The 22,986-nt window shown below is 48.5% G+C and overlaps 1 protein-coding gene across 2 annotated transcripts in view; it reads right to left on the reverse strand.

Moving 5' to 3' along the window:
* Positions 1-17,875: 17,875 nt before the first annotated feature.
* Positions 17,876-22,986, reverse strand: part of PC (pyruvate carboxylase) — a 143,949-nt gene continuing 138,838 nt past the window's right edge. For both annotated transcript variants that reach the window (XM_070950266.1, XM_070950265.1), the window contains exons 18-22: positions 21,615-21,859; positions 20,932-21,111; positions 20,307-20,552; positions 19,258-19,398; positions 17,876-18,917 (exon numbers count right to left, since the gene is read on the reverse strand). In XM_070950266.1, coding sequence (XP_070806367.1) covers positions 18,669-18,917; positions 19,258-19,398; positions 20,307-20,552; positions 20,932-21,111; positions 21,615-21,859 — 1,061 coding nt within the window. In that variant the 3' untranslated portion in view covers positions 17,876-18,668. The remainder of the gene's footprint in view (positions 18,918-19,257; positions 19,399-20,306; positions 20,553-20,931; positions 21,112-21,614; positions 21,860-22,986) is intronic.

Below are 22,986 nucleotides of genomic sequence, written 5' to 3' on the forward strand. Positions count from 1 at the left end.
CATTTTACGAACCATTCTTGCCACCTTTGTTAGGTGAATCTCTGCAGTTGTTAAATCAGCAACAACGTTGTTAAGTGAATTGGCTTTGCTGGTCAGACGGTCGCAAAAGGGGATCACGTGACCCCAGGACACTGCAACCGTCATAAACGTGAATCAGTGGCCAAGTGTCTGGATCTGGATTGTGTGACCGTGGGAAATGCTGTGGAAAACGGTCCTAAATCACTTTTTCCGTGCCGTTGTAATTTTGAATGGTCACTAAATGAACCGTTGTAAGTCGAGGACTACCTTACCCCAAGGCTTTCCTTTCTTTTCGTTCTCCACTTTCTGCCAAGTCTTTCCAAATTATTCCAGCAGATGGTGGCATAATCTTACGAGTCTTCCCTCAGACAAGTTCTGTAAAAAAATACTAACCAGAATTTGATTTTGCAATTTTGGAATTTCCCGATATATACGGCATGCCTTGTTTGGACTTCCTGAACATGTCCCGGTCAGTTTCTCAGCATGATGATGATTGCGCACTCCGGTCTCCAATGCGCATCTCGTGGCCTGGGTTGTGCAGAGTCTCAGGCCCAGGGTCCACGGCTGATGTTATGTAATGCCAGGTCGGTTGTCAATAAAGCCCCCCTCATCTGTGATCTTATATTGGAGGGGTGTGCGGACCTGGCAGGTATTACGGAGACCTGGTTGGGCCAAGAGGGGGGGGGTCCCCCTCGTTGAAATGTGCCCACCAGGTTTTCGTGCATTTCATCAGCCAAGGGCCCAGGGGAGGGGTGGGGGAGTGGCGGTGATTATTAGGGAGAGTCTTTCTCCGAGGGAGACCACTGTTCCTCAGATAGCCGGATGTGAGTCCCTCTTTGTGAAGGGGGGCCGTGGGGTGCAGATGGGTTTGCTGACTGCGTACCTGGCTCCCTGCCACGTGGCAGCGACCCTACCCGAGCTACTCGACGTCATCGCCGGGGTGGCGGTGGATACCCCCAGACTTATTGTCATGGGGGATTTCAACCTTCCATCCGCAGGTGAGGTGTCAGAGGTGCCTCGGGAGTTCATGGCTTCCATGACGGCCTTGGACCTGACCCAGTTAGTTCAAGGCCCCACTCACATAGGGGGACACACTCTGGACCTGATTTTTATCTCTGGTCAGTGGTTGAATGATCTTGGTAGAGGGGACCTAGATATTAAACCCTTGTCATGGACAGATCATTCACTCCTTCAACTAGACTTTCCTACCGCCTGCCCCCACCGCAGGGAGACGGAACCGACCAGATGGTTCCGTCCCAGGCGCCTGATGGATCCCGAAAGGTTCCTGACGGAGCTTGGGCCGTTTCCTGAGACTCTAACACACGACTCGACTGAAGAGTTGGTGGCCGCCTGGGAGAGGGCGGCCGCTGGAGCTTTGGACCGCGTCGTGCCTTTGCGGCCTCTGACCCGATGCCGATCTCAATTAGCTCCTTGGTTCTCTGAGGAGCTGAGAGAGATGAAGTGTCGGAAAAGACGCCTAGAGAGCATTTGGAGGACTAGTCATTCTGATTCCGACCAGACACAGGTGAGGTCTTATATCAAGACCTACCTAGTGGCGATAAAAGTGGCGAAATCTAACCATTTTTCCGCTCTTATCGCATCTGCAGAGAACCGCCCAGCCGCCCTGTTTAGGGTAACCCACTCCCTTCTTCGGGGGGGGGGAGTGCGGGAAGATCCCTTGCAGGGTCGTGCTGAGGATTTTGTGCAATTCCTGCATGATAAAGTCACTCGGATTCGGGAGGGCTTGGACTCCGATTGGATGTGTCCAGGGGAGGAGACGAGGGTAGGTCTTGAGAATATTATCTGGGAGGAGTTTGATCCTGTGGCTCCCGAGGATGTGGACAGGGTTCTGGGTAGCATTAGTGCCACCACATGTTTATTGGACCCGTGTCCCTCCTGGTTGGTACTGGCCTCCCGGGAGGTTACACGAGGCTGGCTCCAGGGGATTATAACTGCTTCTCTGAGTGAGGGTGCCTTTCCTGCCGCCTTGAAAGAGGCGGTGGTGAGGCCCCTCCTCAAGAAGCCTTCCCTGGACCCAGCTGAATTAGTTAACTACCGTCCGGTCTCCAACCTTCGTTTTGTGGCGAAGGTTGTTGAGAGTGTGGTGGCACGACAACTGCCCAGGCACCTGGATGAAGCTATCTATCTAGACCCGTACCAGTCGGGCTTCAGGCAGGGGTACAGCACGGAAACGGCATTGGTCGCGTTGGTGGATGATCTCTGGAGGGCCCGGGACAGGGGTTGCTCCTCTGTCCTAGTCCTATTAGATCTCTCAGCGGCTTTTGATACCATCGACCATGGTATCATGCTTCAGCGGTTGAGAGGGTTAGGAGTAGGGGGCACCGTTTTGCGGTGGTTCTCTTCCTTCCTCTCCGGCCGCTCGCAGTTCGTGTTGGCAGGGGGGCAGAGGTCGACCTCGAGGCATCTCGCATGGGGAGTGCCACAAGGGTCGGTCCTCTCACCTCTTCTGTTCAACATTTATGTGAAGCCGCTGGGTGAAATCATCCGTGGTTTTGGGGTGAAGTGTCACCTGTACGCTGATGATACTCAGCTGTACATCTCCACCCCAGACCACCCCAACGATGCCCTTGATGTGATGTCTCGCTGCCTGGAGGCCATGCGGGTCTGGATGGGGAGGAACAGGCTCAGACTCAACCCATCCAAGACCGAGTGGCTGTGGTTGCCGGCGTCCCGATATAGTCAGCAGGTGCCATCGCTGACTATTGGGGGTGAATCCTTGCCCCCCACAGAGAGGGATCGCAATCTGGGTGTCCTCCTGGACACACGGCTGTCTTTAGAAGAGCACATGACGGCCGTGGCCAGGGGGGCCTTTTATCAGGTTCGCCTGATCCGCCAGTTGCAGCCCTTTCTGGACCGGGACGCCTTGCGCACGGTCACTCATGCCCTTGTCACCTCCTGGCTGGACTATTGTAATGCTCTCTACATGGGGCTCCCCTTGAAGAGCACTCGGAGGCTCCAACTGGTCCAGAATGCGGCCGCGCGGGTGGTTATGGGCTCAACCCGCTGTGCCCGCGTGACACCCCTCCTGCGCGAGCTGCACTGGCTCCCAGTGGTCTTCCGGGTGCGATTCAAGGTGTTGGTTACCACCTTTAAAGCGCTCCATGGCATAGGACCCGGGTACCTTCGAGACCGTCTTCTGCCACCAATAGCCTCCCACCGACCAGTCTGTTCCCACAGAGAGGGTCTCCTCAGGGTGCCATCAGCCAAGTTATGTCGGCTGGTGACACCCAGGGGGAGGGCCTTCTCTGTGGGAGCCCCAGCCCTGTGGAATGAACTGCCCCCGGAAATACGCAAGATCTCCGACCTCCAGGTGTTCCGCTGCGCATTGAAGACCTTGTTGTTCCGCCAGGCAGGGCTGTCAATATAATAATTTTAAATTGGGGTATTTTAATTTTTAGAGTTTTAAATCAGCCAAATCTATTTAATTATTTTAATTTTTAATTATTGTTGTATCTTGTGTTTTTAAACTGGCTGTACACCGCCCTGAGTCCTTCGGGAGAAGGGCGGTATAGAAATAAAATTATTATTATTATTATTATTTTCTTTGCCTCCTTCCAGATTTCTTTCTTTCTTTTTTAAAATTGACCTCTTTCCCTACTTCCTGGTTGTCGGTCTCTCAGCCCCTGAAGACTTCCTGACCAGGCTGTGATTTTAGAAGGCCAGAAAAAGGCAGATGGGTGCTGCCATCTGCTGAAAAAGAGACCACTTGGAAACCAAATTATATTTCAGAAAAACTGCTCGGAAGAGGAATGTTGGGAGTGCCTCCTAGGAGAATTCTGACATCAGTTTAGGGGACATAATAGGAAGCGTGCCTTCAATTTCTCCCTAATTCCTTCTCTGTCGGTGCTAAGGAAAGACGAAGAGAAGGAAGTGAAAGGTTAATGTTGATTGAATGAAGGCAAATCTATGCGTCCCAGGATAATGTCTATGGAGACTCTCAGTCATCCAAGTCACGGTTGTCCCAAAGGTGCCTTTTCAAGAGGCAACTGGACACTCTCGGTTTTTCTTGGAAGGCGTTTTGCTTCTCATCCAAGAGAGCTGAAGAAGCTTCTTGGATGAGAAGCGAAATGTCTTCAAAGGAAAAACAGAAAGTCCAATTGCCTCTGGAAAAAAACCCTTTGGGAGTCCCAGGATAATGTTGCAAGGTCCGATCTGGTTCCATCTTCTGAGTTTTTGGACCTGTGCTGGAATCCATCTTCAGTAACTTCTCTCTACCGGAATATGGGCAATTCTACGCTTCATTTTGATGTGGTGCCTGCCTATTGAGTGGTGTGATGATGGCCGGCAATTGGCTGTTGCCAAGCCCTCGGCTCCTAAGTACCTGATAAGCTGGTGGTAAATCAGCCCTCCAATTGACTGGAAGGGACCTTGGAGGTCTTCTAGTCCAGCCCGTTGGTCAAGCGCAGGAGAACCTACACCATTTCCGATAATTGACTGTCTGGTCTCTCCTTATCATCAAGGAGAGAAGCAACCTAGAACTAAGGAGAGATTTCCTGACCGTTAGAACATTCACCCAGTGGGACAACTTGCCTCCAGAAGTTGAATCTGAAGTTGAAACTCCAACCACACTGGAAGCTTCTCAGAAGAGATTGGTCTGAGATGATTGGTCTGAGATGATTGTAGGGTCACCTGCCTGAGCTAGGGGTTGGACTAGAAGACCTCCAAGGTCCCTTCCAACTCTCTTATTCTGAAATAATTGGAGAATTCTACTCAGTTCAAAGTTCAACTGATTAAGACAATAGCTGTGACTCGTGGAAACAGCAGATAATTTGGCTCAGCGAGGACATTCAAAATACACAAAGACATTATTAATAGGGTATATTTCTCACAGACGCTGGGACCCTGAACATAACACGCTCTCCTATTGTTGTTTGACTTATTAGCGTTTATTTCATGTCTAAAGTCTCTTCCAGTAAAGAAACTATTTGTGTCCAATCCAGAAAACGTTCAGCAAGTGAATGGCAGCTCAAATCTCTGGAGAAAGAGCAGACACCTTGATGTGCCATGTAACCCCGTGAGAAAGAAGGAATGGTTAGGTGCAAAACTGACGGTAGGGAGATCTGATGCCATGAAGGTTGTTCAAAGCTGAAGAGGCCAAGAAACTCGAAATTTAAAGAGTTGCCGGTGTTTAAAGCAACTGAAGCAAACTCAGCTCTGAAACCAGAAGCTGCATTGAATCACCAAAATCGCCCCCTTCAAAACAAACTTTCTTTCTTTCTTCATCTAAGTGAAAGGATTGTCCATCTCACAAAGGAAGAGATTCTGGATGGTCTGCAAGGAAACTGAAACGCAGGCAACCCTTGACTTGCCATCACAATCTAGGCCAAAATTGAGGTTGCTAAGCAAGACGGTCCTTAAGTGAGTTTTGCCCCATTTTACAACCTTTCTTGCCACCGTTGTTAAGTGAATCCCTAGAGTGGAAACTAGACAGCCACTTATCCGAAATGCTATAGGTTCTCCTGCTTGAACAGGGGGCTGGAACAGAAGACCTCCAAGATCCCTTCCAGCTCGTTCTGTTCTGTTCTGTTCTGTTCTGTTCTGTTCTGTTCTGTTCTGTTCTGTTCTGTTCTGTTCTGTTCTGTTCTGTTCTGTTCTGTTCTGTCCTGTCCTGTCCTATCCTATCCTATCCTATAAGTTAGTCACAAGGTTGGGAACTGAATCTGGCTTCCTCATCGTCTTTGCTGTTCAGAAAGTCAGAAAAGGGGGTCATGTGACCTCGGGACACTGCAACCGTCATAAGTACATGCCAGTTGCCAAGCCTCTTGAGCTGAATTGTGGCTGTACGTCTAGGTAGCCCAGCCCCAGAGACGAGGCAGGCCCCCAGCCTCCTGACCTTCCCCAAGAGCATGAAGACTCAACTCTGCCAGCTGTCTGGGGGCCCAAGGGGGCCCTGCAAGCCATGGAGGGGTTGGTGGGCCGAAGGAGCTTCCTCTCCTTTCGACTCTGCAATTGTCCCTTTTACCTTTTTTTTTAAAAAAAAAAACTCTTTGGTTTTTTCACAAAAACTTTGTTTTCAACTGCAGCTTTTATATCGTTGGAGAGTTTTACCAAAACGAGCTGCACTGGCTCCCAGTGGTCTTCCGGGTGCGATTCAAGGTGTTGGTTACCACCTTTAAAGCCCTGTGGAATGAACTGCCCCCAGAAATACGTAAGATCTCCGACCTCCAGGTGTTTCGTTGTGCATTGAAGACCCTGTTGTTCCATCAGGCCGGCCTATCAACATAATAATTTTAATTGGGGTATTTTAAATTTTTGGGGGTTTAATCCGGCCAAATTTATTTAATTATTTTAATTTTTAATCATTGTTGTGTCCTGTGCTTTTTAAATTGGCTGTACACCGCCCTGAGTCCTTCGGGAGAAGGGCGGTATAGAAATAAAATAATAATAATAATTATTATTATTATTATTATTATTATTATTATTATTATTATTATTATTATTATTATATCATAGCAGCTTCATCATCAAACTGAATACATTACAATACCTTGCTTAAATACTCTCACAACCAGTGATTACCTAATTACAGCATGACTCAGCATTACAATGAATACCTTTAAGGTAACATGATACATTTACAGATTAAAGTTACAGTACATACATATTGCCTGGACAATTAGTTAGGCTCAAACCATATCCTAACAAAATTCCATGTCTAAAAATGGTGTTGCTTCCACTTTTTAAAAATCAAGCCTTTTTGGTGCCTGGGGAAGAAAACGCGTGACTCCGCGGTCAGGAAAAATGCTGCCCAGGAACCAAAATGTTTTTTGAAGTAATTTTTTTTTTTAAACCAAATGCAAAAACGGACCCCAGTATGAGTATCGGGATAAAATTCCATGTCTAAAAATGGTGTTGCTTCCACTTTTTAAAAATCGAGCCTTTTTGGTGCCTGGGGAAGAAAACGCTTTTACTCCGCGGTCAGGAAAAATGCTGTCCAGGAACTAAAATGTTTTTTGAAGCCAAATTTGTTTTTTTAAACCAAATGCAAATACGGACCCCAGGGTGAGTTTCGGGATGAAATTCCATGTCTAAAAATGGTGTTGCTTCCACTTTTTAAAAATCGAGCCTTTTTGGTGCCTGGGTTAGAAAACGTGTGACTCTGCGGTCAGGAAAATGCTGCCCAGGAAGCAAAATGTTTTTTGAAGTCAATTTTTTTCTTTAAACCTAATGCAAAAACGGACACCAGGATGTGTTTCATTACCTGTGTCAAAAGTTAAGTTTTGTGGCTGAATTAAGCCCTACCGCCTATTCTGAGATAAAGGTTGGTCTATCTCTTGAGGGAAAGCTCGTATCTGAAAATTGAGTGTGTTTTGGACTTTCTACACCTTGGGGACATGAATATGTGTTTCTTTTTCAATCTGAGCTCTGTGTTCACAGTGAAGTTTTCTGGCTGAATTGAGTCCTACTGCCAATTCTGTGATCCAGCTTTGTATAACTCCTCAGGGAAAGCTCAAATCTGAAAATTGTGTGTGTTTTGGAAATTATAGACTTTTGGAAACATACATATGTGTCTCCTTTTAAATCTGAGCTCTGTGTCAAAAGTTATTTCTGGCTGAATGGAGTTCTACCGCCTATTCTGAGATAAAGGTTGGTCTAACTCCTGAGGGAAAGCTCGAATCTGAAAATTGAGTGTGGTTTGGACTTTCAATACCTTGGGCGACATAAATACGTGTTTATTTTGGAAATCTGAGCTCTGTGTCAAAAGTGAAGTTTTCTGGCTGAATTTATTTATTTATTTATTTATTTATTTATTTATTTTATTTAATCTAAATTTTATACTGCCCTTCTCCCGAAGGACTCAGGGCAGTGCACAGCCAAAGATAAAACAAGCACATATATAAAATTTAAAAACAATTTAAAAACATATTAAATAATTTGGCCCCGACATCATTAAAACAAAAACAACCCATTAAAATTAATGTTTAGGCCAGCCCAGCTTGTTGGAACAATAACGTCTTGATGGCACAGCGAAAGGTGCTCAGGTCAGGGATCATCCGTATCTCCGGGGGCAATTCATTCCAGAGGGCAAGTGCCCCCACAGAGAAGGCTCTCCCCCTGGGTGTCGCCAATTGACATGGTTTGACCGACGGTACCCTGAGGAGTCCGTCTCTGTGGGAGCGCACTTGCCGGTGGGAGGCTATCGGTAGCAGAAGGCAATCTCGTAAGTACCCAGGTCCTAAGCCATGGAGCGCTCTAAAGATGGTAACCAACACCTTGAATTGAGCCCTACCGCCTATTCTGATAAAGGTCTAACTCCTGAGGGAAATCTCGAATCTGAAAATTGAGTGTGTTTTGGATTTTCTACACCCTGGGGACATGAATATGTGTTTCCTTTTAAATCTGTGTTAAAAGTGAAGTTTTCTGGCTGAATTGTCCTACTGCCAATTCTGTGATCCAGCTTGGTATAACCTCAGGGAAAGCTCAAATCCGAATATTGAGTGTGTTTTGGGGTTTCCAGACCCTTGGGAACAAGAATATTTGTTTTCCAAATCTGAGCTCTGTGACAAGAGTGACGTTTTCTGGCTGAATTGAGACCTACTGCCAATCATGAGATACGGCTTGGTCTGACTCCTCAGGGAAAGCTTGGTTCTGAAAATTGAGTGTGTTTTGGACTTTTCGGACCCTGGGGATTTTCCATCTATTATTCTTTGTCTAGCCCTCAAGTGCTTTGGAAAATAGCTTGACTCCCTCGTTTGTGGCAAACCCTGAGATATTGGAAGCCTGCCATGCCCAATTCCTGCAACTGTTCATCGTATGTTTTAGCCTCCAGTCCCTTAATCATCCTGGTTGGTCTTCTCTGCACTATTCCTAGAGTCTCAACATCTTTTTTAGTGTGGTGACCAAAGCTGAATGCAGTATTCTAGGTGTGCTGTTACTAAGGCTTTATAGAGTGGTATTAGGGCCTCCCTTGATCTTGATTGTATCCCTCTGTTAATGCAGTTTAGGACCGCATTGGCTTTTTTGGCTGCCACCACACACTGTTGGCTCATATTTAATTGGTTGTGCAGCAAGACCCCAAGATCCCTTCACTTGCTTTGCTCCCTTCCTCTTGACACAGGTGTTGTTCCCAGCCTGGCTTTCAGAGATGGGAGCAGCTCAGAAGTTGAAGAGGGGACTAGAGGGCTGAAGGCAACCTGCCCACTGCCATTCAAGCAGCACCATCCGACCGCCCCTATCCTGCCTACTGTGCTTGGTGAGCAATAGATTTTGCCTGCCCAGACTGGAACAAAAACAGCCTCTCAGGACCCTCTGCCTTCGGATAGCAACTGCCCTGGAGAAAACAAAATTAAACAGCTTCTCAAAAAGTTATGAGTGGGAGAACCTGCTTCCTCCTGTGCAAGGGAGCGCCCTTCTGAATAGCTTTTTATCTTTGAGCTTCCCAGCTGCAATGCCAACCTGAGCCACAGGAGGGCTAGGCTGCCCTTTGCATAGCTGGCATTTCCATATGTAACATGCTATTTCCCTAAAGTGTATGATATTTATCATTATCACTATCCCTAAACTGAAGCCCACGGAGTCTTTATTTCTGTTGAAAATGGAAGGCTGCTAATTCAGACGAAGCAACAGAAATTAATTTGCCTTAATTATCTATACTATCTTGTGTTATCTAAAAACTGCAATCACATTTCTTCCCCCCAGCAGCCTTTCAGAGTCTCCAGCCGAGCCTTTCTTCCACTTTACTTGCTTTAATTTATTTTAACTTATCAGACTGAAAGTGCTCTCTGTCCATTCTTCTTTTAACCTTTGCATTAATCGTGGTTCTTGGCATGTGTGAGTCAGATCAGCCGACTGAATGTGTACAGTGTTGTCAGATGTGGTCAATGAAATAAACAAGGAATTTTGATAGTCATTTATTGACTTCTGAACTCGAGATTGACCTTTTGGAAAATGTCAACTGCAAAGATCTGTATTTGTTTTGGATGATCCTGGGATGGGAAGCCAATTTTGTCATGGATTATGAATCTGTTAGCCTTCTCTTCCAGAATTGCACTCAGTGGTGAGAGCTGTAAAATGGGAGGCGCAGAATTCTAGTCCTGCCTTAGACACCAAGCCAGCTATGTGACCTTGGGCCAGCCACACTCTCTCAGTCCTTGGAAGAAGGCAATGATGAAGCACCTTTGAAAAACCTTGCAAAAAACCTGCAGGGGCTTGCCCAGGAAGCCTCTGAGAATCAGACTCAAAAAAGATGACATATTTGGAAATTTGGGTTTGCCCAGAACTATGTGGTCTACTTTATTTTGAGCCAACTGAAGCTTCCAGATACTCTCCAAGGGCAGCCTCATGTAGAGTGCTTTACAATAGTGGAAGCAGGAGTAGACTAGGGTGTGAGTAAGGCCTTTGGCCTAGGAACAGTTTTGCATAGACCCTCCTGGCTACAACTGCCACCTGCTCCTAAGTATGAGTCACAGCTCCAGGAGAACTCCCAGATTACACACTGGGTCTGTCTGGGGCAATGCCATCCCATCCAAAGATGGCAATTCCCCAAGAGACAAAGAACCCATACCCTTCTTACCAGGGTTTGAACCTGTTGCTCCCATCCAGACCTCTAAGTGCCAGAGCCTCCAGGTGTCAGAGAAACAATTGTGGCATTGCTCAGCTCTCCACAGGCAGAGATGTAGGGCAGGGGCAACATACTGAGGACATCACACCCCCGTTGATGGACAGTGTCCTCCAGAGGCTGCATGTAGAGGTTACAAAGGAATGGAGAGAAAACCGCAAAGCAGGAGCCAAGGATCAGACCTCTTGCTCCGGATCAGCTGGAAACGGCTTCAGAGGAAGGGGGTAAACTCTGTGCCCCTCACTCTCAGCCCCCTAAGGTGCTCCAGAAGGGTACCATGCTATTGAAAGCCACTGAGAGGTCAAGGATGTTCTATTTGCTTCCATCAGAGAACATCCAATGCTGAATCCCAACTGAAAGGGAGGAACCCATTTCCTCCAGAACCTTCTGGAGCTGCAGCATGACCAGCTTCTTCTGGAGACAGGACAAATGGCCCATTAGGGTGGGATCTAGCTAGGACTTCTTAAGAAGCAGGTGAGCCACCCTCCCCCCATTCAAGGTTCATTAATCATTAATGCATTACGCCAGTACCAATCCACACACCCCCTTTCAGGAGACTTACCAAGAGAATGGATAAAATCAACATTGGTTATGGGAGAAATAAGAATGGACATAATTGACACAGTATTAGTACCTAACTCTCAGGTAAACAAAAAAACCAAACCAACCCCAAATCTTCCTTGAAAGAGGTTCAGGTTAGATGCCAAAAGGAATTTCCTCACTGCATAAGCTATTAGCCAGAGCCTGACATGACTCTTGACATCCAGGAGGCTTCTCTTCATTGGAGTTTCTGAGAGACACTGGTCTGACAGAACCTGGACTGAGCAGGTCAAATGACATGACCTCCCTGGCACAACAATTTTCTCAGAATGATCACAAATCATCCACACCGATAAAGGCCTGGTTTGTTTTTTTTTCCTGCTAACCCAAGATGCATTTTCATTTCAATTCGTAGAATGGGATTTTCTGCAATTTCATGGGACATTGTTCCTGTTTATATACTGGACCTTTTTAAAGAATAATAATCCCTCCACAATAGAATAGATATTCCGATACTCATGGGTGGAGAAAAGAAAAGAGGAAGGGAAGGGAAAAGGAAATGTGCAAAATAAAATGGGCATCTCCCACTAGATCAAAAAGCTGTTCCTATACCATAAGAGTTGTTGGAAGACCTTGTTTTAAAGTCCCCGTCTGCAAAATCTGAAGCTATCTCTGGGGAGAAGCAAAGGGCCAAAAAAAATAGAAAAGAGAACAACAGATCATTCATGTCACAATGAGTGAAATTCTAAAATAACAATATGTTTGCCAGCTTTTTAAAAAGAACATATTGATTTTTAGGAACCGGTCTAAGCTACCAACAATATGTAACACCAGGACAATCTTATAAAAACAATGTTTCTAGAAAAACATTAAACATGGTCACTTAATGGGACCCCTTGCTTTCAGAAATCACTGAACCTATGCAAGGAATTTAAAAAGTTGCCAGATGACCTCTAATTGCACCCCCTCGGACAAAGAGAGTGTTGACCTCCGAAGGGGGATCCAGGACAACAGCTCTTCTCCTACGCCCCACCCAAGGAAGTGCTGGGGAAGACTGGGGCTTGCTAGGAGAGATTTTGACTCCTTAAAATTCAACCCCTAATCTGTGACTTCAAAAGAGGGATAAGCTTTGAGAAAACAGGGAACAGGAAAAAACTAAAGGGTGAGCTGCTTGCTCCATGAAAAGTCCCAGAAAGCAGGACAGAACACAAACTGTTTTGCAACCAGCCTGCCAATTAATCCAGTTCTTTAAAATCAATGGTCCAAAAGTTCATTTCCAATCTAGGATCAGCAAAATGTATGATATTTGTAATCCAAGGGTTGCCTATATATCAGGTGGGGCAGTCAGGCAATAAGGATGTGGAAAATCTCCCTCTACTCTCAAGCAGCTTCTGGCAGCTACTGTTGGGACTTGGTGAATCTTCTAATCAACCAGAAGAATCTTATTTTACAACCACCATGTAGGTATTTTTAATGGTGGCCTATTTTGCAGGTTTCTCGAAATTAAAGTGAAAATAACTTGATAAGAAATATCAACAAATAAGAACAGTCTGAGCTCTAGAACACAAGACTCTGTCTCTGAAATGGTTTTATGCTTTAAGGACTGAGAACTGATGGGGCTCAGCAATAAGGAATTTAATCCAGAAATGGAGAGGAAGACAAAGGGAAATGCCAAATCACATTGCTGTTTCTGGGAAGCAGAACGAAGACCAACCCTACAGGAATCTGCACTGCTTAGATTTCAGTTGAAGATTCATTTCCACTCAAGCTGTTTTGAGATTTGGCTCTAGCAAAGATTTGTCCATAAACTCCAATTTGTTTAATTCTTGTCAGAAATATTCCTTAATTAGGAGCATCCACTGTCCTGCAGAAGTGGCCACTATAGCCCCACACCCCGATCTGGGATCAAGAAATGCAACATGAAGCATTCCTGTGGGTGGGGAAATAGAATATCTGCTATTAAAATAATACCACCTTGATCAAACATTTTTTTTCTGCTTGTTCATCCAACAAAATACTTGCTTAAATCTTCCTATTCCCAGACTAGCATTTAAGAGACTTTAAGAAACCTTGGCTTTTGACAACTCAAGGGAACTTGGATCACCCCTCGAGGGCATCTGTCTGTTTCTCTACAAATCACAGGAGAGAGGCCCGCTTGACAAAAGCCCCAAATATTGAGCTTCTTGAGAATACCAGTATGTGAGTTTATGTATTCTTATTTAGCATATATATCAGGGGTGAAATCCAACAGGTTCTGACAGGTTCTGGAGAACCGGTAGCGGAAAGTTTGAGCAGTTCGGAGAACTAGCAAATACCACCTCTGGTTAGGGTGGGAATGGAGATTTTGCAATATCCTTCCCCTGGAGTGGGGAGAGAATGGAGATTTTGCAGAATCCTTCCTCTGCCATGCCCACCAAGCCACGCTCACAGAGCCAGTAGTAAAAAAATTTGGATTGCACCACTGATATATATATATATATATATATATATAGCTTCTGAGACTCTTTCCAATTGGAGTGGAATCTAAATTTGATAAATATTTGTCTGTTTAGAACTATGTCTACCCTTGCTTATTGCCACCTGTCTATCTTGATATTCTTCCACATTGGGGATTACGATGCCCTTTCCATCCCATCCTTCTGCCCCAGGCAAGCGTTTGCCAAAATTCCTTCCTTCCTTCAGGTTTTTCCTTCTGGTGTCCACAGGATCCAGTTTGCAGCCAGTCCTCCTTATCCATCTTACTGTGCTTCATCCAATTACACTTTCCAATAGGCACTCAGAATTCCTAGAAACTGCCAATAAATTTCAGGCAAGACTGAGAATTGTGCCCCAGTTCTATGTCTCCTATGCAGGAAAAGGATTCCTACCAGGCATTTCCTCCTGACCTTCTTCTGGCCCAGCCCTTGAGGCAGCCACACATCCCTCTCTGGGAGATAATCCCTCGATTGAGCATTGGTCACCCAGCCAAGAGAGGAGGCTCTCGAACAGTGGCTCTCCTACTTAGAGCAGTGTCACCCTCCACGGGCACTTCAGATCCCAACAACCACAATGGCAAAGGTGGTGTCTTTCTCTGGGATATGTTGCCTTTTGGCCCTTCTCCTGGGACAGCCGAGCCTTGGACATCGGCAGCCGTGGCCTTTCTCAGAGTCCAATGACTTTTCTGGCTTCTGGAACAAGATGAGGGACGATGCAATCATCTACCAAGCTACCCTCATGTACCACCAGGCCGTGGAGCACTTGAACAAGGAGCACAACTGCACTTACCTCTCAGCACCCGAAGAAAAGGTCCACGTCCAATTGATGGTAAGGGGAAAGGGGTGGGATGAAGTTTCAGGTTGTTCTCGTTCTATTCATGTTTGCTTGCAAAGCTACAAGGGCACACTTTCTGATTTTGCTCATGCTTTTTATTGCACACACATAAACACTGTACTCTTCAGTTTCCCTCTTCTAGAATTCAGTAGCAGTACTTTAATGTCTAAGAGTTTGTCTTTTGAACAGATTTGGTCTTCGAAATACTTTTTATCATTTTAAAGAATTCCTCTTCAGTGGCAGGGAAAGAGAGTCGTGTCCTTGGCTCACTGGCCACGGGACGGAAGCGGCTCTCCCTGGTCTGTTTTCCTCCCTTTCAGTAAAATCTTCCTTGCTCAATGCCCCTTTTCCCTCCTTAGAACTGCTACTGTCATAAAGAAATAGTTGGGGTTTTTTAAAGTATTCTGTTGCCCGCCTCTTCATTCCAGGAAACTATTCTTTATCTAACTCAATTTTTAAAAGGCAAGTTAAACTGCTATGCCTGTTACTTTGAAAATGCTGGGGCAAATTCTGTAACACTCAAAAGACTCGCTGGTCTTTTTCCCGGACTCCATCAGGTCTACCCTCAAGGTGGTCAGGACTTGCTGCCAATCCTCTGAAGGGAAATCAGGGACAGGTAGGGGGGAGGGGGAGACAAGAGGGAGCTCACCTGAGAATTTTGCTGGCTGTATTTCAGAGTATGCACGGGAAAATTTACCACTTCAGAACCATCCTGGTGAAGGTCACATGTCCTCCGGGGGAGAAAAGACCAAATCACAAGAACTGTCAGATTGTTCCTGGATCACCGGTGAGGAAAGGGTTTTTAATGCCGTTTTTTAGGATGGGGTTCATGTAGTCACTCCTAGCTGTTAGCACAGCTGAAATCTGGGTGGGCTGGAGGTAGCCCAGTGGGGTGTGCATAGGGGGGTGGGGTGGGAGGAAGAAAGCTGGAGTGGGATTAGGGCCTTTGTGACCACCAGCCAATTCAACCCCACCTGTTATTGTTCATGCAGACACCCTGAATAGAAAGGTGAGTGGGGCTCCCGCCCCCAGGGTTTCATCCCCCACTGCCTGCTGAGCTCCCCTCTGCCCCTGACAGTTTTCAGCTGGGCAGAGGTGCCAAAGCCACTGAGTTGTTTTTTCCCTTTGGTCAGAGGAGGTCAAACTCTTCTTTGAAGAGGCGTTGCCTTGGAACTCCAGAGGAGGAAAGGGAAAGGGGTGCTCCCGATGCAAGTCGCTCCTGCCCTCCCCCCATCTGGGGGGTCCGTGCTGCCCCTGAAGCCCTGCTCCTTTCTCCAGGATTATCGCTCTGTGGAGGAGGGGCTGCCTCTATCTGACACACGCCATCAGCCCTTTAGCCACCTTTGGCTGCTGCGGCCCCATCATGGGCACCAGGATGAGGAACTGGGAACCTCTGAGGGGTGCTGTTTGCACAGCCAACTGCCCATAAAATACAGAGCAACTGACACAGCTTCCTTTGGATATAATGGAAATGCAGGAAAGGAGGGGAGGGGGGAGGTAAAGATTTTGGAAAACGTAAAGACCAACCTCCATGCAAGAGCTCTGCAAAGTCTTGTCTGTTTTATTTCTTTTATGCCTGTAGAAATATTTGTGCTACTTGGAGTTGGCAACCTTCCCTGCTTTCAACATCCATAAAGTAAGAGTAAAAAGTTGTGAGGAGTACCGGGCCACTCCGAGTCCTCCTGTGGTCCCACCTGGAGAAGAACCCGAAAAAGAAGAGGGCACTCCGTACATGTGAAGAGAGCGGCTTCCTGCCTTCTCCTTTATGGCCACACAGTGGATCCCCAGCCCAGAGATCCCTCCCCCCACATTGGTGCCCATGAAATGAAAATTCTGTAACAAAAATGGAATAATCCTAAATCTCATGAGTGGCAAAATGCTCTTCTTGGTTCTTATTCATGCTTTGCTTATTACATCCAGTTCCAGATGGCACAAAACCTCCCGTCATGGAGGCTTCCTTAAAAAAGTACACTTTTTTTAAACTTGGCGTTCCTCGCTGGTAAACAAAACTGGTTTCCAAATCCTGCCTGAACCCCACATGAATAGGCCGAAGTAGATATTTACTGTTGATCACCTACATTGCAAGAATCTGGCCAGACTGCCTGCCTTCCTTTGGGAAATGCCTGGGGGTTCGACCTCAGGGTCCATCCCCCCAATCGAATCTACGCTGTCATGTCCCCTTTACGCCCCCCCCCCCCTTCAGCCAGCGATTCCACCACACTGGCATAAAGCCGCAAGAAGGAGAAACCTGAAGAGGCCAATACAGTACACGTAACAGGGGGAAAGGGAGGTTCGGCAGAAACAGGAAGGTTACAGCTGAAATGTGCTAAGACTTGTAATAACATCAGAAACAACAACAAAAAATGTTTGGCAGCTCATTAGAAGGGGAAAAAATGGGGGGGGGGGGCGGCAAAGAGATTGTAGAACTTTGCAAGGAGAAAATGGTAAGAATGCAGAGCTCCTATTTTCCGTATTTGTGTCAGGAGGCCATCTTCCGTCCCTGAGGAAGGAGGGGGCAGCGGCTCAGGTAGAGAGAGAGGAGGTAAGAGAGCTGGTTTAAACAAATCCAGGTCTCCAGGGCCAGGCAGGTCACATCCCAAGATCCTGAAGGAACCAGCCGGGGGGGGGGGGGGGGGAGAGAAGCCTGGCTTGGCAGCAGCACCCATGATTTTGGCCACTGAATAAAAGGCTGCTGGAACTCTGAGGGATCCCGTTTAGGGAATCTGGCCTGATCCTTGCCCATGGACTCTTCACCCAGCCCAGGATCTCCCTCCCTCCCTGGCTCAGGGGGGCTGTGATCGTTGCCCCGTCCTGGCCCGCACTCCCTCCAGCAGCAGCAGCAGCCCTGCGTCTGCCCTTGTGTGGCACCAAAACAAAGAGCGGCATTCTCTTAGACCACCAGCCCAGCAAATGACTTGCCCTGTGGCTGCTTGGTGCTGGCTCAGCTGAAACAGTGAGATGCCCTCAAGGAGGGAAAAGAAAAGGTGGGGGGATGGATGGGAGAGGGTTTCTAGCAACTAGAAAGAGGGTCAAGGAGAAAGCGAACCCGGCAGAGCTCAAGCATTGAAAATAAATTATAAATATGTCTTTTACTGAGCGTCTCTGAGGGCCAAACCCCACAGCCTCCTCCCTAGCCATCCCTCCTGGCCTACAGTGGACACCCAGATGGCCAAAGGCGATCCACGGTCTGCTTTGTTTCTGCTATGCCAGATGGATGCCTCCTTGTTCAGTGCCCTGGTAATTTTGAACAGTTGCTGAACAAACACAGGGTAAGCCAGGGCCCCCTAGTCCTGTTCCTAATGTTTTCTGCTGGGCAATTTCCTGCTGTTCTTCTGACACCGTTTATAAAAGGAAGCTCTTCTATAAGTTAGCCAAGGCTGAAGTAGCAGAGGAAACCCACGTCAAGGAATGCATAGAAACACACAGAGCCATAGCGTTTCGTTTTATTTCTTTCAAGGGCTTCCACTAAAAGTTTTGCCCTTCCCTTGTTTTACCCAAGTGTCCATCCACGATTCTCAGGCCCAGCCCAGATGATTGGTCCATTAATTGGCAACCCAGGAAAATCATGATTTGGTTGCGCTGCCTCTTCCAGTGGTGGAAAGAGGAATGGCAGCCCCTCCACCCCCTCCAAAGCAGCCCTGAAGTCTCGGCTTAGCTGGCTTTTACATCACAAAGCGGCAGCCCAGAGTTTAAATTTGGGCATGGCCAATCTTCCTCGGTTTGGCAACTGAAACGGAAGGGACTAGGCAGATGGATAAAGGGAGGGAAAAAAGGCTGATATTGGGGCAAAAATTGTCCTCCACAAAGGAAGGAGAAAGGAGGGAGGCAGAAGCGGCAGCTGGAGAGGAGGACCCCCTACCCTCCCGCCTGGGACAGAAGCGGCCCCTTCTACTGCCAAACAGGCTCACGGCCTCCAGGAAAAGGGGGCCGAAGAGAGATGGGCTGGGGGACATGTGCACATGGCCACAGCAATTCCTTCTCACTCAGCTCCTTTTCTCTCTGCCAGGAGGAGGAAGGCAACAACGAGTGCCACCATGCTCACGGAGGGAGGGGGGAAGCAATGAGTCCCCTGCCCTCCTGAAACCCAGCCCTGCTCCTCCCCTAGAGGAGTCGAGGGAAGGGAAAGGGAGGTCCAGTGATGAAAGCTGGGAAACTTGATTTGAGGGCCTCTCGGCAGCCCTCAGAAGGAGCCACGGCTTTTGAGGTCCCTGGGACGAGATGGCTACTCAATCTCCAGGATCAGATCATCCCCTTCTAAGCTCATCTCAGGCTTGACATAAATTTTCTTAACCATGCCTGTCATGGGTGAATTGACCACGGTCTCCATTTTCATGGCGCTCAAGACGCAGAGCGGGTGTCCCTTCTCAACCTGCCCGCCTTCCTTCACTTTGATGTCGATGACTTTCCCAGGCATGGGAGCCCCCACTTGGCCTTTGACATCCTTCAGGGCTTTGGGGTGGAAGTGCATCTCCTGGCAAGGCAAAGTTAAGAATGAGGGGAGGGGGGAGGACAGCCATGGCTTCCTTCCATTGCTTCCTGCCCAAGACAGAGTGCCAGGAGACGGGAGGAGACAGGGGAGGGAGGGAGGCTCATTGGAAATTAAATGCTAAATTGGGTGACAATGATAGAACATGCTGTGGCTAGTGGCATTAGTAATTAACCTAAATACCATTTATGAATAAAAGATATATTTTAAATGCCACTGATTTTAAAGAAGACAGATAACTCTGTAGAGCAAAATCCAATCTACCGGGATTGAATTCGTTAGGACTCCAACCCTGCCCTGCCTCCCTGCCTGCCTGTTTTGTTACCTTCATAGCCTTGGCGTCCTTGACCAGGATGGAGCGCAGCTGCCCGTTCAGTTCAAAGAAGACTTCCCTCTGGCCAGCCCGGTTGAGGTCTCCCAGGGCTAAGGCCTTGATGTGCAGCGTCTTCCCCCGTTCCAGCTCCACCTGCGAGGGCACCGGGGAGGGAAGAGAGTGAGAGGTGGGTCCTTTGCAGCCCTTCACTCAAAGGCAGCACCACTGTGGTCCTGGGTGACCGAGTCTTGTGCCAGGGGCTGCTGCTGCCTAGTTTGGGTGACGAAACGTGCGCAAGGAAACCACCAAGCTCAGAGAGCCCCCAGGCCTCCCAAGAGCCCCTCTGCTGTGCTCCCGGGGTTAACCAACGGGAAGACTCCATGGCAGTCTGGGGCTGCGGGGCGATTCAATGCCGCTTTCCATGACAGCCGGGGGCTCTGCAAAGGCTCTGCTTCTTTCCCACCCTCCGGCCCTGGCAATCTGTGAAAGGGAGTCACCTGGCCTGCTGCAGCTTCTGCGTCACCTCACCACTTGCTGGTTTCTACTTTATCCTCAACTGTGATATGAGAGAGCTTTGAAAAAGTGGATTTCCTCCTAGATCTCACCCTGCTGTTTCAAGGGCCGTCCCCTATTATCTGCATTTATAATCCTATCACTGAAGAAGTTTCAATCTTTTTCGTTTTTTTAAAGTGTCCGTAATAAGGAAACGGGTCGCATGAGCTACCAAGTGCAACTCCAGAAAAAAAAGGTAAAGATGGAGGCACCACAAGACAGTGAGCAGCGCACAACCCGGAGCAAGTTTAGGCTTCACCTCCACCTAAGTGGCATCCCCACAAGGAGGCCAGACCTGGATCTGTGGGGCATCGTGAGTCGCATGGGTGAGATGGGGCAGTGAAGGTTGTATGCATTTTATGAAGGAAGGAATAAAATGCCATGTTGGGTGTTCCTACTAGGGCAGACTAACCCTACACTGACCGGCCTCCCCCTTTGCTCATTCCTGGAGAGTCCAACTCCTGGCATTTTAACCAAATTTTTGATGCTTCCTGCGCTCTGGATCTCACCTCAAACTCCTCGGCTATCTTGGGCCCCTCCAGGAAGAGCCGAGTATTGAGACATTCGACAGGCCCAAAGGAGGCTGTGAAGTCCTTGAAGTCACTGAAGACCTTGGGGTACATGGCAGCAGACAGGACGTCTTCTGGGGTGATCTCTTCATGCTTTTCGCACAATTCCTGCTCCAATTTTGTGAAGTCCAGAGGAGGCAGGGAGGCCCCAGGGCGGCCCTCCACACGGGGCAGATCTTTCAGCACCTAGGAAAGGACCATGAGCTTTGGGGTGGAAGCCCCACAGAAGCAGCCCTATACAAGGAAGAGCAAAGTTGGCATGACCTCTTCCTCCTCCTTCTGACTTGCCCGGCCTTCCACTCAACTCTCCCAAAGCAGGAATCAAGGTGTGGGGAGGAGGGGCAGAGGGGGTCTGAAAACCTCGGTTTTCTTAGGTTGGCAGAAGGCCAGAGGGCCCTGTAGCAGCTTTTCTCTCCAAGAATGGGCAATCTGCTCCGTGTCTCTGATGGGCAAAGAACAGACGCCCTCATACCAAATCCTCGGTCTGAAGTTGAGACACGAAGGCTGTGGGTTTACTTCCCTCCCCACAATTTCTCTGGGCTCCTTGGGGGGCCCCCCTTCCTACCTTGGAGCGGAAGGGCTCTGGGAAGCCCCCGTAGGGGATGCCAATGTAGCCTTGCAGGAACTCCACCACGGACTGGGGGAAGGAGAGCTCGTCTGCCTGAGCTTCCACATCTTCCTTCGTCAAGTTGTTCTGGACCATGAACTGAGCCAGGTCGCCCACAATCTTCGAAGAGGGTGTCACCTGCACAGGGCAGCAAGGGGGAACACACTGAGAGGAGCAGCACCAGGTGCAGCCGACAGCCATTGAGGCACAAAGCCGGACAGGGCAAGGGCACCTTCAGCAGGCAGGGTGAGGCCGTCTTGTCAAGGGCCAAGCTGGAGGCAAAGAATCCAATGGTCACAGCTGCTACTGCCTTTTCCTGGGACAAACTGTGCGCTCAGAAAAATCAGATCGGGCTCTGGCAAGCTTTGGCTTTATGTAAGAACAGGCTCTGGCCATGAAAGCTCCTCTCTCAAGGACATCGGTCTGAGCTGCCGGTGGCCTTTAGGAACCTTTGAACTAGAGACCGGCAACCCTTGAGGAGGCCTGGAGCCCTTTGGCAAATCTCGGCCAGTGACGCCGCTGGCTAAACAGATAATTACGCAAAGACCTGGAAACTTTTTGAGAGTTTCTTTGCCCGCCTGAGCTTGTGAGATCCACCCTGCCCTCCTGGGAAGGGAGAGGACTGGGGTGGGCAAACTGACCTTGATGAGGTCGCCAAGCAGCTTGTTGGCCTCCACATAGGCTTTCTTCACCTCCTTGAACTTGTGGCCCAACCCCATGCTGTGGGCCTGGAAGTGCAGGTTGGTGTACTGGCCGCCGGGGATCTCGTTCTCGTAGACGTCCGCGTTGCCAGATTTCATGGTGGCCGTGCAGTCGAAGGCCGCGTAGAGGCCCCGAGCCACCTCCCAGTATTCGCTGTAGTCAAAGACTTTCTCCATCTGGATGCCTGGGGAGAGGGAGGGGGAGAATCCTTCCCATCAGCCCAGAGCAGGGGGCAGCCCTGCCACCCACTTTCTGCTCAGACTGCGGTTGGAGGGCAGACCTGAGCCCAGCTCCATCTCTGGACAGAGCCAACCAGCTAACCAAATGAATAAACCTTCTTTCAAGGTTGAATATGGACAGATCTGAGTCAGCGTTGAGTCTTCAGAAACACAGTGCAGCAACCACAACCTTCAGGATTCTCCCTTTCCCCTTTCTCTAAGGAGCTGCAGGTGGCTGGACCCTGGTGACAGAGGGTCACTCGGCTGCTCCCTTTCTGTCCTCCCTGCCAGAGGGCGCCAGGGGCCGATGCTCTCATCCTGGCTGGTGCCTTGCTCTTGAACAAGGGCCGGATTGACCCAGCTGCAGAACCCCCTCCTGAATTGCCCTGGGGGCCCCGGGCTAGTCCCTTGCTCTCTCTGCTCAACCTGCCTCAGAGGGCGGTTGTGAGGGTAAAATAGGGGAGGATCTCCGATCTGATGTCTAGGGAGCCCCCTGATTCTCCAAGGGGAGCCCAGTTCGCCAAAGGTCCAGAAGACATCCAGGCAGTTCAGCAAACAGCCAGAAAGCTCCTCCGGGAAGAAATAACGTCCCTCTGGAAGTAAACAAGTACGAGGAATAAAACTATCAGGACTGAGGACTTTAGGTTGCCCAAAAGGCCACCTGCAAGGAAACTCCTTGTGCCAGACAGGCATGGAGAAGAACGGCTCCACAAGAGAATCATAGAACTGGAGCGCCCCCCCCCCCCCCCTTAATAGGAAGCCAGATGTCTGCCCATGGCTTCTTTTCCATTCGCTTCTCAGACCTCAAGGGCTGGCAGGCTGGGAGCCACGGCTGGCTGATCCCCAAGCTTTCCGAGGGCAGGGACAGCCCTGGCTGGAATTCCCTGGCCCTGGCCAGAGGCCAATTGTTTCACACGTACACACACACACACACCTTCTTTCTGCTTCTGTTTTTGTGGGCTCTTCTATAATTCTAATTTTAAAGGTTGGTGTAAGTTGCTGTGGGTTCACTTGGACTGACTGGCCGCTATTCCTTAAATATATAGATTTTTTAATTTCTTTGTGGAATTACGATTTTATAATCGCTTAAAGC

The sequence above is a fragment of the Pituophis catenifer genome, unplaced genomic scaffold (assembly GCF_029215685.1).
Source record: "Pituophis catenifer annectens isolate HBS135680 unplaced genomic scaffold, rPitCat1.0.hap2 SCAF_10, whole genome shotgun sequence".
In the NCBI taxonomy this organism is placed as follows: domain Eukaryota; kingdom Metazoa; phylum Chordata; class Lepidosauria; order Squamata; family Colubridae; genus Pituophis; species Pituophis catenifer.